The 18,972-nt window shown below is 42.8% G+C and overlaps 1 protein-coding gene across 2 annotated transcripts in view; it reads left to right on the forward strand.

The window, feature by feature from the left end:
• Nucleotides 1-15,724, forward strand: part of LOC118619301 (ER degradation-enhancing alpha-mannosidase-like protein 2) — a 34,857-nt gene extending 19,133 nt beyond the window's left edge. For both annotated transcript variants that reach the window (XM_036245986.1, XM_036245987.1), the window contains exons 6-11: nucleotides 820-1,031; nucleotides 3,197-3,338; nucleotides 4,612-4,736; nucleotides 9,818-9,962; nucleotides 12,653-12,774; nucleotides 15,158-15,724. In XM_036245986.1, the coding sequence (XP_036101879.1) occupies nucleotides 820-1,031; nucleotides 3,197-3,338; nucleotides 4,612-4,736; nucleotides 9,818-9,962; nucleotides 12,653-12,774; nucleotides 15,158-15,655 (1,244 nt within the window). In that variant the 3' untranslated portion in view covers nucleotides 15,656-15,724. The remainder of the gene's footprint in view (nucleotides 1-819; nucleotides 1,032-3,196; nucleotides 3,339-4,611; nucleotides 4,737-9,817; nucleotides 9,963-12,652; nucleotides 12,775-15,157) is intronic.
• The last annotated feature ends 3,248 nt before the right edge of the window (nucleotides 15,725-18,972 follow it).

An 18,972-nucleotide genomic window follows, 5' to 3' on the forward strand; every position in this document is an offset into this window, starting at 1 on the left:
TTTTCCTCCCACTCTATCTGAACAGAAAATGTCCTCTGGTGAGGATAAAAAAAAAAAAAGTATATGAGGGTAATCAGAAGACACAAACTTCCAGTTATAAGATAAATAAGAATTGGTGATGAAATATACAACATGATGACAATAGTTAACACTGCTTAACATATTTTGACATATTTGACATATGTCATATTTGTCAGTTGTTAGAAGAGTAGATCCTAAAATTTCTTATCACAAGGAGAAAAACATTTTTTTCTTTTTGTATCTATATGAGATGATGGAGGTTAACTAAACTTATTGCAATCATTTCACGATATATGTAAGACAAGCCATTACGCTGTATATGTTAAAATTATACAATGCTGTATATCAGTTTATCTCAATACAACTGAAAGAAAATAAAAAATATATGAGTGGCTTCTTATGGGGCATGCTCTTCAGTGTGCCAGAAGCCCCACCGCTCCCAATGGCAAACCCCACCTGCTTTACACTAAGTTGCCTGCCTGGCCTCTGAAGGCAAAGTGTGAAATAAGTAAAAGTAGAGCTGCTGTGTCTAAAATGAGTATGTGTGGCATGTGACAACCTAGAGCTCAGCCCACTGTTTTCCTCTTCATCACGGGCAAGAGCTGCGTTTGACAGCATCTGGCTTAGGGGGCCATTAAGGGCCCTCTAGTGACCTATTTCCTTCTCTGGCTCAGTCTCTAGTAGATCACCCAGGAGATAAGGAGGGAAGTACTGGCCAAGGCCTCAAGTTTCGAGCCTGTATCCAACCATCCTTACCTTCTGGCTCTTAACTGGGGTCATAATTTTGTGATTGTTCAGCCTTTCAGACACCCACCGGCATGCCATATGGAACAGTGAACCTGCTTCATGGTGTGAACCCGGGAGAGACCCCTGTAACCTGTACGGCGGGGATTGGGACCTTCATTGTGGAATTCGCCACCTTGAGCAGTCTCACTGGTGACTCTGTGTTTGAAGAAAAGGCCAGAGTGGCCCTGATGCGTCTCTGGGAGAGCCGGTCAGATATTGGGCTGGTAAGTTGGCCACACCCTTCCTGTCTGAGTCAAGTGGGCCACTTGGTCCTGCTTATGAGGCTCAGGGCTCTGAGCACAAGTTGCAGTCCAGCCAAAGGCAACTGAGGTGACCTTGGAGGGGTCCAGGACTTAGTCTCATGACACCGAAAGTAGACCAAGCATCCAATTCATGTTTTGGCACAGAGGGGAAGAGAGCATGAGAGAACATTCTCTGGTGGGGAAAAGGAGTTGTGTTCAGCTTTGACTTCTTAAACTTCTCTAATTGCTAGGGATTGTGTCATATGTTTCATGTTCTTAACTCATTTGGTGACCTTAGATCATCAACCCGTCTGGCCTTCATTTTCAGTCTATTTTTGTTTGTAAAATGGTGCATCTTAGAACAGTAGTTCTGAGAGATGATGAATGGCTATTCCAGGAAAAAATGATTCCCAGTCAATTAAGTTTGGGAATACTGTATATAAAATCTTTTTTTTTTTGGAGAGTCATAATGAACATGAACAGGTTAAAGGTTATTAAATCTGATGATAAATCTGTTCAACTTTGCTAAACTCAACATTTCCCAAACTTATTTGACCCTAGATCTTTCTTTTCCTCTCTAATACTTGTTAACCCAAGGACACCTAACACACTTGGGCCAGTTGATCTCTAAGGTCACTTTCAGCTCCTAAACTGGATAATATAGTGAAACTTAAGTAATTGAGCCAAAGCTGCCTAGGAAATAGCATTACATATAGTCAGAACTTGGTGTGAGCCCAGGCCTTGCTACAGTGAAACTGTGACCTAAGTGAGTCACTCAACTTGACTGCCTCTCTGTTTAGCAGTGATGCTGATGTATTCATACCTCCTTTGCTGAGTCATTGTAATATCAACTGAAAGTGATTTAGATGGAGGCACATTTTATGCAGAGTCTAGTTTTAAGTCAGCTTGAAAAGTGAAACTCTTGTGAAGAATTCTTGAAAGTCCCCTAAGAAGGTGCCCCTTTGGAGACCTATAATAACTCTGTTATTAAGTCCAACACAGTTTTTTCTCTAGCGTTGGAACCATAGTGGATTCTCCTATCCTCTCAGCCCTTTCCATTTTCATGCACACTGTCCTGTCTTCTGACCACCATCATCCGTGTCTCTCTTTGCCTACCAGCTTTTTCTGGTGTCTGGATCCTGCTGTTTTCCTTTGACTAGAAGTACCAGGACTTAATGCTAACCCTGGAGCAGTTCTTAATCAGTGACTGATACTGATGGGAATCTGTGGATAATAACCCCAGTTCTCTGCCTTTTGGGTGAAATAATGCTGAGGCTCATGCTCTATATTGACTCCCAAAGCTGCCCCTTGGGATTGAGCTCCAGTTCCCACAGTGGCAACTTGCCCGATGACACACCCTCTATGGGCTTCCTTCCTTCCCTGCCTCCCTTTCCCCTGCCTCCCTTTCCCCTTCCTCTTCCAGTGTTTCCAGGGACTCATCTTCAAAATCAACTACTCATAGTTTTCCTTGCTGAGGGTCTGCTCCCCGGGGAACACAAACTAACATAGAACAATTAGCAGTTTCTTTGATTGAGTAACAGATGAAGTTATCTTCTTCCATCAGGGTCTAAATGATATGGACAACATATCTCTTCATTTAAATATTTTACATTTTATTTTAAAATGGTTTTACGAGTCATATGGTTCACAAGTCAAAGGGCACAAAAAAGTACCCAGTAACATCCATGAAGTCCTCTCCTTATATGCAATGAGTCCATCAGTTTCTTGGTTGTACTCCCTGAGTTGATTTATGGAAATGCGTAAAGTATGTCTTGTGTCTTTAGACACTGAAATAACATGTAGAGTTCTGAGAGATCTGAGACAGATTGTGGGAACAGCGTGTTCTTATCTCGCAGCTCACATTCACTCTGGATGGCATAAACACTCCCAATCATTGTTCTTTTTCATTTTTTGCCTAGTGTGGATATTAAGTCCCCATAAACATGCACAACACGCATCTCCACTGTGCAGGAGAGGTGGCCATGATCCAGCCTCACCCACCAACCACCAGCCTATACCCCATTAACCTGCATGTCTCCCAAAAAGCACTGTGGTGCCTGCTGTGCATCTCACTATGCAGTAAGGGGTGCAGGGAGATCTTTGTTTCATCTTGGGCCCTCTGTTGGGACTACTCATCTCTTTCCTAGGTCGGTAACCACATTGATGTGCTCACTGGCAAGTGGGTGGCACAGGACGCGGGCATTGGGGCTGGCGTGGACTCCTACTTCGAGTACCTGGTGAAAGGAGCCATCCTGCTTCAGGATAAGAAGCTCATGACTATGTTTCTAGGTAAAGGCCGGGTAAGGGGGTTTTCCTAATGATTTTTCCTGTTGATATGTGGTTTATTTATAAACTTTCAGTTGCCCCCAAGTGCCTAGAGAATCAGTTCTGAATACCTGAATGTGCATTCAGTGCCACCATGGACACACACTGCCCATGTGATGCTCACTACACTTTTTGTTGCCTTCTTGCAAGAAGCAACTGAACCATACTGCATTATCTGTGTGTGGCCCTGGATTTCTTATTTCTTGGCCATTGCACGTGTGTTTCCTTTGCCTGGAATACCTTATTTTCTATCATCATGTGTCCAAATTCTATTTACCCTTCAAGGCCCAGCTTAAATGTCACCTTGCCAAGAAGTAATATAATCCTTCCTCAGAATTTAGGGCCTTCAGCCTCTCTCTCTTGCCATCACCTGTCATCCACAGTTATAACATCCATGCCTTTTTCATCTTTGTATTTCCTACAATGCTTTGCATGAAGTAGGTCGTAGATTAATGTCTGTTGGATAAAAGCTTTACCATCCAGACCCTTAGATACTAGTAATAATGATATTGGGGAATTGTTGAGCACCTAGTAATTATTATTATAGCTACCATTCGTTTGTTCAGTAAATATTTACGGAGTACTATTGATGTGTCGAGCACCGTGCCAGGCACTGAACATGGACAATTTTATTTATTCCTTACAACACTATTTGAGATTGTCTTATTTATTTGCATGTGTTTTTGATGCTTTATTCATTCAGATAATATTGTGCATATTTATTATGTACTGCCTTAGTGTTGGGGATTCTACAACCAACAAAACAAAGTCCTGGCCTTCATGGATTTACAATTTAGGTGGAGGTATACGTTCAAGTTCTTACTAGAATGTAAGCTTTCTGAAGGCTGAGAACCTTTTTAGTCTTGTTAGCCACCCCTTGGTACCTGGCATGTAGTAGGTGCTTAGTGAGTATTGTCGGGTAAGTAAATGACTGAACAACCCCATGAGGTGTATAAAATTACTCTCCCTACTTTACAGATAATGAGCCTGAGGTTTAAGAGGGAAAAACTTGCTGAAGGTCACAGCTAGCAAGTGGTAAAGCTGGAGCTAGAGTTTGAGCCCGAACGTTTGACTCCAGAGCCCATGCTCCTTCCTCTCTGCCTCATTGCATCCCAGTCTGCTTTGAGGCTAGACCATCATAAGATCCTTCAAAAGTTTAAGTCCATGCTTCTGTTGCCAAGGGTTGCCTATTGTCTTCCTAATCACTGACTTGTCCATTATTCCATCTCCACTGCAGAATACAACAAAGCCATTCGGAATTACACCCGCTTTGATGACTGGTACCTGTGGGTGCAGATGTACAAGGGGACTGTGTCGATGCCAGTCTTCCAGTCTTTGGAGGCCTACTGGCCTGGTCTTCAGGTAGGAACCATCAGAGAGGGGGGGTCATTTTTCTATGGAACTGGCAAAGCAATCCTATTCTGATGTAAAAGTATGCCCTGGCCAGTTTGGCTCAGCGGTTAGAGCGTCGGCCTGCGGTCTGGAGAGACCCGGGTTCGGTTCCCGCTAAGGGCACGTACTTTGGTTGCAGTTTGTCCCCGGCCCTGGTTGGTCGTGCGGGTGGCAGCCACTCGATGTGTCCCTTCACATCGATGTTTCTCTCTCTCTCTCCCTTCCTCTTTCTCCCTCCCATTCTATCTGTACAAAAAATCAAAAAATAGCCCTGGCCAGTTTGGCTCAGCGGTTAGAGCGTCGGCCTGCGGTCCGGAGAGACCTGGGTTCAGTTCCCGCTAAGGGCACGTACTTCGGTTGCAGTTTGTCCCCGGCCCTGGTTGGTCGTGCGGGTGGCAGCCACTCGATGTGTTCCTTCACATCGATGTTTCTCTCTCTCTCTCTCTCCCTTCCTCTCTCTCCCTCCCACTCCATCTGTACAAAAAATGGAAAAATATCCTCGGGTGAGGATAAAAAAAAAAAAAAAAGTAAAAGAAGGTAGCTTAGTTGCTTGAATACTTTTTTTGGAGGGATGGCTTGGGGATGGGAGAGAGAGTGAATTAGACAGATTTAAGATTCTGTCTCAGTGAATTTTCCAAGACAAGCTTTAAGGTGTCGGGAACCTAGCTTCCAATTTGCTATGGAATGTTAATATAGGTGGAGAGTCTTTCCAGCCTGGGCAGTAACAGACATTGGCAACAATTGTTTCTCCACTGGACATTTCTCTCAGATCTCCTCATTGTTGACAGCAGGCCCGAGAAAGGACGTGAAATCAGATGACGTGATGTCCACCATCATTTTGTTTTTCCATTACACCTTCTGAGACATGCAGCTGGAAGGGATCTTAGAGCCTATCTAATTGACCCCTGGGCGTACCAAAATATTTTTATAAATTAGATTTTTTAAAATTTTAATAAAAGGTAATAACATGGATGTGATGGTAAATTTAAAAAGCACAAGAGGGAATACTGTGAAAAGTAAGTCTTTAGCCCCTATCCACAGACCCTCTCAGTTTTCTGTATATCTTTCCAGAAATCCATATACATAAATATATGAATATTTATATTCTTCTTTTTTCTTTCTATATATAGGAACATACACATATTCTTTTATCACTGAGTATATCTTAGAGATCATTCTTTGTTTATACACTATATATTTAGTTTTACCTTTTTTTTTTAAATCCTCAGCTGAAGATGTTTTTCCATTTTTGTTCAGATAGAGTGGGAGGGAGAGAGAGGAACATCGACTGGTTGCCTCCTGCATGACTGCAACCAGGGCCAGGGATGAACTGCAACTGAGGTATGTGCCCTTGACCAGAATCGAACCTGAGACTTACTGGCTCGCAGGCTAATGCTCTAACCACTGAACCAAAATGGCCAGGGCTAGTTTTACCTTTTTAAAATGGCTACATATACTCCATTGCATAGATACACTGTAATTTATTTAACTAGTCCCTCATTATGTACTTTTAGCCAACCCTGTTATTATACAGATGGGGCAACGGGCTCAGAAAGTACTTACTGATAATATTAAATATTGGTCCAGGTCTCCTAGGATCTTCAAATTTTATTGCTTGAGTGCCCCCCTAGAAGAATTTTGAAAAGCTGAAGTGCTTTTTGCTTTTTTTTTGTTAATCCTCACCCAAGGATATTTTTCCATTGATTATTTTTTAGAGTCAGTAGAAGGAAGGAAGGGAGGGGGAGAGAGAAAGAGAAACATCGATGTGAGAGAGACACACCAGTTGGTTGCCTCCCACATGACCCCAACAGGGACTGAGGATTGAACCCACAACCCAAGTACATACCCTTGACCGGGAATTGATCCCACGACCCTTCGGTTCTAACTGCCGAAACAAACCGGCCAGGGCGTATTTTTAATCTTATGTGTTTGAATACTTGCTTATCATTCATTTTTTTCCTTGAACTCAAATTTCCATTCTACTCCCTCAACAGAATTTTATCCTAATTATTATATTTTATGCTGAAAAGAATGTATTGATACCTTATCATATGTCTCTATAACAAAATTTGGATATAGTACATAGAAATTAAAAATATTTAAGCCTGGCCAGTGTGGCTTAGCAGATTGAGCATCATCCCACAGACTGAGAGGTTCGATTCCCGGTCAGGGCACATGCCCAGGTTGCAGGCTCTATCTCCAGTGGGGGACGTACAGGAAGCAGCCGAAAGATGTTTCTCTCACATTGTTGTTTCTCTCTCTCTCTCTCCCTTCCTTTTTCTCTAAAAAAATCAATAAAAACATTTTTAAAATATTTAAAATTTCCTGTGACCATAGGTTCTGAGTATTCAATTAGTTTTCTTCTGGATTTAGTTATTGTTTATTTATAAATGATTAAAATAACATTAATAGCTTACACTTTGTTTTCTTTATTGATTTTAGAGAGAGAGGAAGGAAGAGGGAGAGAGAGAGAAATGGAAACATTGATGAGAAAGAACATTGATTGGCTGCCTCCTGCATGCCCCCCACTGGGGACCAGGCCCACAACCTGGGCATGTGCCCCAACCAGGAATCAAACCAGTGACCTCCCGGTGCATGGGTCAACGCTCAACCACTAAGCCACACTGGCCGGGTGCTTATAATTTTTTGATAAATAATTATAAAACCTAAAAGCATCTTTATTGGAAATGTATTTCTTAATGAGATTTTTGGGGCTTCTAATTTTTAAGTAGTTCATGATAAATTAAATATTTATGAAAAAAAATGATTTATGTGCCAGGTGCTTTACTAAGAATCATCACAACATACTGAGCTAAGTGTTGTTTCATAAATGAAGAAAGCCTTAGAGGTGCTAAATTTGTTCATTTACTTACTCATCAAATATTTGAATGCCTTCTGTGTTCCGGGTCCTGCTGCCCTCATGAAGTTTATGGGGATGAGACACAGAAAAACTTAAAACATAAATAGATAAAAATATAAATTGCATTGAAGGAAACAGAGACTAAAATAGAATATTGGATGGGGACCAACTTGAGACAAAAAGGCTTCTCAGATGTAATGATATTAAAGCCGATACTTGAAGAATTGGGTAGTGGGGGGAGAGGGGAGGTAATGTTCCAGGGAGAGGAAATATCACGTGTGAAGGTCCTGAGGCAGGAAAGAGTTGGGTGTTTATCGGAAACAAAGAAAAGCAGTATGGCCACAGTCCAGAGAAGGAAAGCATCAATGGAAGAAAGGTCAGCAGTGACCAGAGTATGCATGGCCTTGAGGGCCATGGTGAGTCGTCTCAACTCTGTGCTGGGCTGTGGGAAGCCCTGAGATCTGGTGTGTGTAATAAGATGGTTACTCTGACTGCCGTGGGGACAGTGGGCTGGAGAGGGCAAGTGGGGATGAGCAAGGAGGCCTTTGAGGTCATCCCAGCATGAGATGCTGGTGACCAAACCAAGTGGTGGCTCTAGAGATAAAGAGAGAAAAATCTTGATGTTTTGGAGATGGAATTGACAGGAATTGCTGATGGAATGGGTGTGGGGTGTGGGATAAGGAAGATGTCAAGGACAACCAACAGGTTTCTGACCGGAGTAACTCAGTAGATAGATGCTGGTGCCATTTACTAGAAGGAAGGCAGGAGTAGGGAGACAGCTTTGTGGGAAAGTGAGTGAACCAAGAATTTTGCTTGGGAAAAGTCAAGTTCTATCCTTAAGACATCCAGTGGAGATGTCAAGAAGGTCTGCTGTTTCCCTGTGAGCTTATAGTAATATTAATAGCTACTTACCAGCAGCTAGTAAAATTACAAATGCATATATCCTCTGATCCAGTGATCCTAATTCTGGAAATTTATTTTACAGATACACTTTGCATATGTTTGAGGAGACATATGTACAAGGTTATTTGTTGTAGCATTGATATAGCAAATAGTGAAAGATTAGAACCAAGCCAACTGGCTCTTCATAAGGACCTAATTAAATTATGGTCCAAGCAGTGGAATTCTATGCAGTCAGAGGAGGGAGCTCTTTATGTACTTAAGTGAAAAAAAAAAACCAAAAAAATTAAGATATATTGTTAAATGAATAAAGGGAACTGCAGAACAGTCTATTTAATCAGCTATATTAAATGTGGGAGAAATAATATATATGTACTCATACATATTTGCTTATGTTTACAAACTAATCTAAAATGAGTATATGCTGGGGTGTAGGGTAGGAGTGACTTAGTACAGTCAACCTTTTTCTTTTTTTTTTTATCCTCACCCGAGGACATTTTTCCATTTTTGTTCAGATAGAGTGGGAGGGAGAGAGAGAGAGAAACATTGACCTGAAAGGGACACATCGAGTGGCTGCCTCCCACACAACCCCAACCGGGGCCAGGGACAAACTGCAACCAAGGTACGTGCCCTAAGCGGGAACCGAACCCAGGGTCTCTCTGAACCGCGGGCCAACGCTCTAATTGCTGAGCCAAACTGGCCAGGGCAACCTTTTTCTTGTTCTTAAGATTTTGAACCAGCCTTGGCCAGTTTGGTAGAGCATTGGCCTGTGGACCAATGAGTCGTGGGTTCAATTCTGGCCAAGGGCACATACCTTAGTTGTGGTTCATCCCAGCCCTGGTCGGGGTCATGCAGGAGGCAACCAGTCGATGTCTCTTTTCACATCAATGTTTCTTTCTCTCTCCCTTTCTCTCCCTTTCTCTCCCTCTCTCTCCCTCCCACTTTATCTGAAGATAAATAGAAAAATAATCCTCAGGTAAGGATTAAAGAAAAAAAGATTTGGAACCAGATGGCTGACTTACCTATATAAAAACTATTATATAGTGATCAGCATTGACTGAGCACGTACCGGCAGCCAGGGACTTTGTAAACAACCTCTGTCCCTCACAGCATATTTTATATCTTATAGATGCGGCTCAGAGAAGGTAAGTGTCGGTCCAGTGAGTAAGTGGCCCACCCAGGGTTTGATTGCAGGCCTTTTTGGCTCTAAAACTTTTACTTTTCTTTTCCCTGAGGTTGTGGGGTTTTATGCCTGGTGGCTGCCTGCCTGACAGCCAGTTCTCTCCTACAGAGTCTCATTGGGGACATTGACAATGCCATGAAGACCTTCCTTAACTACTACACTGTGTGGAAGCAGTTTGGGGGGCTCCCGGAATTCTACAACATTCCTCAGGGATATACAGTGGATAAGCGAGAGGGTTACCCACTTCGGCCTGGTAAGCAGCATCTCTGACCTCAGGTTTAGTTCTCTGGACCCCAAATCCTCATGTTTTTAGAAGTTTCCATGCCTCACAAGTGTTCACAAGTCCCTTTTTTTTTTTTTTTTTAACCCTATTTGATACTTCCAGTGGCTCTGGATGGTTTTCCTGCTAGGAATTATTTAACCTCATCTTTTTACATTAGGAAACTGAGGCCTGGTGGGTTGAAATGGCTTGCCCAAGGCTGTAAGTATAGGAGCTAGGGCTGGAACCCAGATCTTCTAACTAAATCTTATGCTCTTTTAACTTGAGCAAGTGAGTAAGATGGAAAAAGCCAAGTTGACGCCTTTGGAGTTCCTGTCATCAAGATTTCAGAAGTTTAGGCAAGTTTAGGCAAACTTCCTAAGTCATTGGGTCAGGTAAATTATGCTTCAATAGTAAGAAATGTTAGAACTTTGGAATGGACTTTAGGAATGAATCATCTGATCTCACCCACCTCACTTACAGCCCAGAAATCAAGATACAGAGAAGGGACTACTCACTAGATAAATGTCATAAGTTTCCTTCCAGCTCTGATCCTCTGAATCACTGTAGGAAAGTTAAACGTCACGAGGAGGGGAAAGGAAAGGGGGACAGAGGAAGGAAGCTTGCTTAGTCAGCACACACAGTCAGCCCCCACCCCAAAACAGGTATGTCACCATTGTCTTAGACTTTTCACACCTTCCCACCTGAATGCCTTTTAGCTGTAGGACAGGCCTTATAGTGATGTCTGCCCATTCTGCCCTCCTCTGCCCCATTTCCTTCCTCTTCCAACACAAGTGATTGTTGAAGGAGTTGTGGAGAGGGAGAAGAGGGAGTAAAACAGCCATTGGGAAGAACAAATTAGTCACTTTTGACTCCTTAGAGGCCACTCTCTGGGTATTTCTCATGTATTTATTCTCATGGCTTTTTTTTTTTTTTTTTTTAAAGAAAACTCTCAGAAGGTATTATTTCCAAGGTTACCAATAGATAAAATGAAGACAGAGTTTGGGGCTAAATGTGAGACTTAGGCTTGTGCATTTTTCAGGGTTAGAGAAAAACTGAGAGGACTTCTAACTGAAATTCCCTCATGGAAGCCCTGCCAAGTGGTTATCTAGTCTTTATATGGTCACTGCCAGTGGCAGGGAGCTCACTGCTTGCAGAGGCAACCTGTTACATTCACAGGGTAGGCTGGCAGGAAAGCATCAGTGGAAAATACTGCACCACATTTAGGAATCCAGGAATACCTTAGTACACTCACCCTTCCGACCCCAAAACAATAGCAAATGGAAGATAAGTTACTGCTCTATAATTAGATTAGCTGATGCCTACACTCTGGTACATGAATCTGATCGGCTGTGTTGACGCACAGAGGGCCGTTACCCTCCCACCCCAAGTCCAGATCTAAACCTTGGCTGTCACCGTTTTCTAGAGAGTTGGCTGGATATACAGGAAATTAAAGCAGTTACTAGCAAATGTAGGCCCATGTGTGAGGGAGAGGAAACCAATGGTCGGCCCTAGGAGCACTGATCCAGCCAGCTGCTAGAAGCAGAAGGGAGGCTTCTTTTCTTTCCTTGAACACACAGTGTGTTCACCTACCAGTGGACATGTCCTGGTCTGTCTTAGAATATGAGCAATAGATTAGCAATTGTCTAGAGGCCTTTGGGGTAAGGGAGGAGAAGGAAGAGAAAACTGGGGAGATAGAGATCTTTTCTCTGAAAATAAGAAATAGAGTTTGCAGTAATAAATCAAAAGAGAGGAAAGTGCTGATCAAGGAGGAAACAGGGAAGGGCATAATCAGGAGGAGAGGTTGGTACAGGGAGAGGAGAGTTCTTTCCTCCCTGAGAAAAGACAGGTGAAGAGCTAGAACAGTCTATTGAGAGGTAGATTTCACCTACTGGGGCCACCCTAGAAGTCAAATCTTTCATTTCCATAATAGTTCTTCAGATAGTTGAAAACAGTAAGCACATTTTCCTGGGTTTTTCTTTCTCCAGAATAAATATTCTCATCTGGACCAACTCCTGTTGGCTAATATTCATCTTCAGATCAAATTCCAGTGTGCAGACTAGGGCAAGACTGTCGCCTTGTTCTAGGCACAGTGAACTGATGGCTGTACCTTCGTTAAGATTGAAGGTTGGCTCTTGAATATGTTGGTCTCCATGTTTGGTTCCATCCCATCACCTTATTATGACAAGCTCATACTCTTTTTTTTTTTTTAAGTTTTAGGACTAGTTTGGGCTGTGAGTGACAGGAAAAAAAGGAGTAGCTTGATTAAGATAGAAATCTTTCTCTCATGTTCTGGCCTTATCTGTGGCTCTCTATTGTGTCAGGGACCCTAATCCCTGACATAAGTTTTGGCAACCATATACTTGGCAAAAGTTAGAGATTCTGTTACTAAGGAAGGAGGAGGAAACAGATATTGAGAGAGAGTCAGCCGCCTCTAACATGTCCTTTGTCCCAGAGACTGGCTTACCTGTTTCTTCCTTGGCCATTTTTAATGCTGGTCTTCAGTAAGCTTCAGGCTTTGGGTCTTTTGGCTCTGGAAACTCAGCACTGAGTGAGTTATCCCATGTTCCTCCTACTGTGGGCCCTGTAGACAAAGTATGAAGGGGAAGAGTCACTGCCCTAAGTGGGCCCAGACCTTTCCTGATCAGCCACTGGGTGAAGAAGGTTTGCTTTGGATTTTGCAGAACTCATTGAGAGCGCCATGTACCTCTACCGTGCTACGGGTGATCCCACCCTCTTAGAACTTGGAAGAGATGCTGTGGAGTCCATTGAAAAAATCAGCAAGGTGGAGTGTGGATTTGCAACAGTAAGTGTTTCCATGGTTCCAAGAATTGGGAAATGTCTCCCCGGCTGCCAAAGAGCCTCTTTAAGGGTGGAACATTGGGAGTTCCGGAATATTCGCACTTAGAGATGTACATAATGCCTTTATTTTATAGATGGGGAGACTGAGGAACAGAGCTAAGAGCCTTGCTAAAGTTCACATAGTTAGTAAAAGTGGAGCTAGTATTGGTTCCCGGGGTCTTGACTCCATGCCCTTGGTGTTCTCCCTGCATCAGAGATCCTCCAGCTGTTGGAATAGGCTACTTTGCAAGGATGAGCTTTGTGAAAAGGCCTACAAAATAGATTCTAGAAGGGAAATTCAGAGGCCCGTGCCTTATATTCAAACCTGGGGATCCTTAATGAAACAGCCTTACTAGTCTCAGAGATATATATTGAATGTCTTTTCATGGGCCAGGCACTGTGCTAGGCTGAGAGGGTGGTAGTGATGAAGAAAGACCAAGCCCTGAGCTACCACTTTAGTAGGGAAAACCATGAACAAGTATCTGGGAGACAGAAGGAAGGCTGGTGGAGCAGGAGTAGAGTGAGCAAGGAGGCAAGTGGGAGGAGGTGAAGTCCCAGTGGTAGGCAGGGCATAGGTCACGTAGGGCTTTGTGTACGCCTTGGGGAGGACTTTGGCTCTTGTTTTGCCTCAGCCTGTAGACTTTACAGCACATCAGTGACATAATCTGATTTTACTGTAGAAAGATCACTGGGGCTATTTTGTGGAGAATGGCTTGAAAGGGTTAAGAGTGAGAGTCATGCCACACCCTTTGAGACCCAAGCAGGCAAGATGTGAATAGTCATTAAAAACATTTGAAAACCACATGTATAAGAAAATAGCTTGGAAGAAAATTCACCAAAAAGCCTACAAAGGTTTTTGGTGTGTTTTTGTTGTTGTTTTTAGGGTTAAGGATAAAAAACAAACAAATGAGCAAACAAACAAATAAGAATCCCTCTTTTTCAAAATTTTATGTGATTATAGTCTATAAATAGAACATAGACACATATATTTAAGAAAATACATATATACGTAGGGGAAAAATAAAGCAATGGCTATGTTTTAGTTTCCAATATGATATATTGTGTGAAAAGCCGAAGTGGATAAGCCCATCGGGGCCTTTTTAGGAATGCTCAACTTATTTCCATGGAAATGAAGCCCTTTGGAGGTCTTCCAAGGTGAGTGATGTGAACAAGCATCTGACTCCTTGGCCTTTGTCAGACAGGACAAGAGAATAATAATTCTTGTTACATTAAGTCTGTATTTTAGTTACATTTTTTATGTGTAAAATAGATGTCCACTGAGAATTCGTTTTGTTTAAAAAATATATTGTTAACTCTGAGAAGCTAAAATAAATGTTTGTAGCAAGTAAACTAATTCATCTGTAACCATACACTCGGTATGAACTTTTCTTCATAAGACTCCTAATTAGTTGTTTACAATAGCAAAAACTTGGTGGCCACCCTAACACTCGTCAAGAGAGGATTAGCTAAGTAAATGATGTTATATTTGTACAATGCCGTTAAAGGGGATGATTAGATCTGTGTTCATAGTCACAAAAAGGTAGGATCAAGAGGATAGGAATTGTCGGGTCAGGTAGGGAGGTCAGGGAAGACCCATGTGAAGAGGCAGCATTTGAGCAGAGACCGGGAGGAAGTGAGGGAGCAAGCTGTGAGGATGTCTGAAGGACGAGCACTCCAGGCCGAAAGAACCTGGGCAGGAGTGTGTTTGCTGGCTCACGGAACAGAAAGGCCTTGTGGCTGGCCCTGCAAGAGAAAGGGACAGTAAGAGATGAGGTCAGGGAGGGAGGGGCCAAATCACCAAGGACCTGTTAGGCCCTGGCCTTTGTTTTGTTCTTGCTCTTAATCCTCACCCGAGGATATTTTTTTCATTGATTTTTAGAGAGTGAATGGGAGGGAGGAGAGGGAGAGAGAGAGAGACTGGGAGAGAGAAACATCAATGTAAGAGGGACAACACATTGACCTGTTGTCATACCCACCCAACCGGGGCCAGGGATTGAACCTGCAACCCAGGTACATGTCCTTGCCTGGGAATCGAACCCGCAACCCTTCAGGGTACAGGCCATCTCTCTAACCACTGAGCAACACTGGCCAGGGCTGGCCTTTGGTTTTCAGTCTCCATGAATGAGGTGTCCACTGGAGGTTTTCAGTGGAGAATGTCAGGTAAGACTTGTGATAGAAATACACTTTAGGATAAGAATGGAAGCAGGAAGCCCAGTTGGATTTGTGGTGATAATTTGCCCAAAGGCCCTCAGCTGCTTAGTGGCAGACCATGAATTCCTAACAGGGTCCCTTGACCCTTTCTGCTGCACTGGGATGCTCTTCTGACTTTCTTCTCTCCCTCATGGCAGATCAAAGATCTGCGAGACCACAAGCTCGACAACCGCATGGAGTCTTTCTTCCTGGCTGAGACTGTGAAATACCTCTACCTTCTGTTTGACCCAACCAACTTCATTCACAACAATGGTTCCACCTTCGATGCAGTGATCACCCCCTATGGGGAGTGCATCCTGGGGGCGGGGGGCTACATCTTCAACACAGAAGCACACCCCATCGACCCCGCTGCCCTGCACTGTTGCCGGAGACTAAAGGAAGAGCAGTGGGAAGTGGAAGACTTGATGAGGGAATTCTATTCTCTCAAACGGAGCAGGTCAAGAGTGCAGAAAACGATTAGCTCAGGGCCTTGGGAACCCCCAGCAGGGCCAGGAACATTCTCCTCGCCTGAAAACCACAGCAGGGCGAGGGAGAAGAAGCCTGCCAAGCAGAGAATCCCACTTCTCAGCTGCCCTAGTCAGCCCTTTACCTCGAAGTTGGCATTGCTGGGACAGGTTTTCCTGGATTCCTCATAACCACTGGATGATTTTCTTGTTCTGTTTTTGAAACTAAACTATAACAATAAACCTGCTTTTGACTATCATGTTTTTCTATTTTATATATTGAGTTGTTTCAGGAGATTTCATTCAAAGAAAGGGTTCGTGGCTAAAAACAATTGTGAATCTAGTTGATTGTTCTCACACAGTTGAGGAAAAAACTAAACCTGAAGTCTGCTGGCTCCAAAGATCCCAGGGATTGAGAATTGGATCTCCCTTCCTTTCAAGTTTCCCCTTTTCTGGTATCCTTGAAGAGGGTGTTGTTATAAATGTATTTCTTCATTAGTTCATGTGCTTCTGTCCTTTAGTCCTCTCATCTATCCATCTGTCCTTCCATGCAACAGAGATTTAATGAGCACCTGTGTGCCAGCCCCAGCCCTACAGTTCAGTGGCGAACAAGTCACAGTTTTTATTCTCGTGGAAACTAAATTCTAGTGAAGAGAAATAAATTAGTAAATATATAAAATACCTTTGTGATAAGTGCTATGAAGAAAATAGGGTGCGCCCGGCCAGTGTGGCTCAGTGGTTGAGCATTAACCCATGCACCAAGGGGTCGCAGATTTGATTCCCAGTGAAGGCACATGCCCAGGTTGTGGGCCAACTCCTCAGTAGGGGGCATGCAGGAAGCAGCCAGTTGATGTTCTCTCTCATCGATGTCTCTATCTCTCCCTCTTCCTTGCTCTCTCCCTAAAATCAATAAAGAAAAAAAAAAACCAAACATTTAAAAAAAGAAGCCCTGGCCGGTTTGGCTCAGCGGTTAGAGTGTCAGCCTGCGGCCCGGAGAGACCTGGGTTCGGTTCCCACTAAGGACACGTACCTCAGTTGCAGTTTGTCCCCGGCCCTGGTTGGGTCGTGCGGGTGGCAACCACTCAATGTGTCCCTTTCACGTCGATGTTTCTCTCTCCCTCCCTCCCACTCTATCTGAACAAAATATCGAAAAGTGTCCTCTGGTGAGGAGAGAGAGAGAGAGAGAGAGGGAGGGAGGAAGGAAGGAAGGAAGGAAGGAAGGAAGGAAGGAAGGAAGGAAGGAAGGAAGGAAGGAAGGAAGGAAGGAAATAGGATGCTATTCTAGAACATCATGGGGAGAGGTAATCTACCTTAGATAAGGTAGTTAGGGAAGGCCTCTGAGGAAGTGAGTTTTAAAATCTTTAATGATAGAAAATTTACAATAAACGAGAGACAATAGAATAATAACCCCCATGTACTCAATACCCAACTTCAACAAACCCAGCTCCAAAGGCAGTCAGCTCATGGCCAACCTTATTTATACTCACACTAGGTCACTGAGAAGGAAATGTGTTTCAAAAAGAAAAGATTTAAAATAGCCCTGGTTGATTTTGCTCAGTGGTTAGAGTGTCAGCCCGCGGACCAAAGAGTCATGGGTTCAATTTTGACCAAGGACACGAACCTCGGTTGCAGTTCTTCCTTGGCCCTGGTCGGGGTCATGTGGGAGGCAACCAATTGATGTGTCTCTCTCACATTGATGTTTCTCTCTTCCTTCCCCCCTCCCCCACTCTATCAGAAGATAATGGGAAAATATCCTCAGGTGAGGATTAAACAAAAAAATAAAGACTTAAAATGGTTTCACTGCCCTAAAATTCCTCTATGCTCTGCCTATTTATCCCTTCTTCTTTCAATCTTCGGCAATCAATAATCTTTTTACTATCTCCATAGTTTTGCCTTTTCCAGAGTATCATACAGTATGTAGCCTATCAGATTGGCTTCTTTCACTTAGTAAAATGCATTTAAATTTCCTCTATGTCAACCAAAAAAGTTCCCAAATAGCCACAGCAATTTTGAAAAAGAAGGACAAAGTAGGTGGGATCACAATACCAGATATCAGGTTATACTACAAAGTGACTGTAATCAAAACAGCCTGGTACTGGCACAAGAACAGGCATATAGACCAGTGGAACAGAACTGAAAACCCAGAAATGGACCCAAGGCAATATGTTCAATTAATATTTGATAAAGGGGGCAAGAGCATACAGTGGAGTAAAGACAGCCTGTTTAATAAATGGTGTTGGGAAAATTGGACAGCTACATGCAAAAAAATGAAACTAGACCATCAACTTACACCATACACAAAAATAAACTCAAAATGGATAAAAGACTTAAATGTGACCCGTGAATCCATAAAAATTCTAGAAGAAAATGTAGGCAACAAATTTCGGACATCATACGCAGAATTTTCATTGATACTTCACCTAAGGCAACAGAAACAAAGGAAAAAATGAACACATGGGACTACATCAAACTAAAAAGCTGCACAGCAAAAGAAACAATCATCAAAATGGAAAGGCAACCCACTGTATGGGAGAGCATAATTGCCAATGATATTATGATAAGGGGTTAATTTCCAATATATATAGAGTGTTCATACAACTCAACAAAAGGAAGACAAAGAACCCAATTAAAAAATGGGCAGAGGAGCTGAATAGACATCTCTCCAAACAGGACATACAAATGGCCAAGAGACATATGAAGAAATGCTCAACATCACTAATCATCAGAGAGATGCAAATTAAAATAACAATGAGGTATCACCTCACACCTGTCAGAATGGCCGCCATCAACAAATCATCAAACAAGAAGTGTTGGCGAGGGTGTGGAGAAAAGGGGACTCTAATACACTGCTGGTGGGAATGCAGACTGGTGCAGCCACTATGGAAAACAATATGGTGTTACCTCAAAAAATTAAAAATTGAACTTCCATTTGACCCAGTGAACCCGCTTCTAGGAATATACTCTAAGAAGCCTGAAACACCAATCAGAAAGAATATATGTACCCCCATGTTCATAGCAGCACTATTTACAATAGCTAAGATCTGGAAACAGCCCAAGTGTCCATCAGTAGAAGAATGGATAAAAAAGCAGTGGTACATATACACAATGGAGTACTATGCAGCTGTAAGAAAGAAAGATCTCTTATCCTTTGAGATGACATGGAGGGACCTAGAAAGTATTATCCTAAGTGAAATAAGCCAAGCAGAAAAAGACAAATACCACATGATGTCACTTATATACGGAATATAATGAACATAACAGTCTGAGGAATACGGTAGACCCAGAAACATGGAAGTAGGGCACAGACTGACATCTGTCAGAAGAGGGGGTGGGGGTGGGTGGGAAGAGATAAACCACAGAATTTACATGCATGTATACATAACCAATAGACATGGACAACAAAGCTGGGGACGGGGTGGGTGTGGGGTGGGGAGGGGGTGCCAATGGGGTAAAATAGGAGAAACATCTGTAACAAAAAAATAAATAAATAAATTTAAAAAAAATTTTCC

The sequence above is a fragment of the Molossus molossus genome, unplaced genomic scaffold (genome assembly GCF_014108415.1).
Source record: "Molossus molossus isolate mMolMol1 unplaced genomic scaffold, mMolMol1.p scaffold_m16_p_6, whole genome shotgun sequence".
NCBI lineage: Eukaryota > Metazoa > Chordata > Mammalia > Chiroptera > Molossidae > Molossus > Molossus molossus.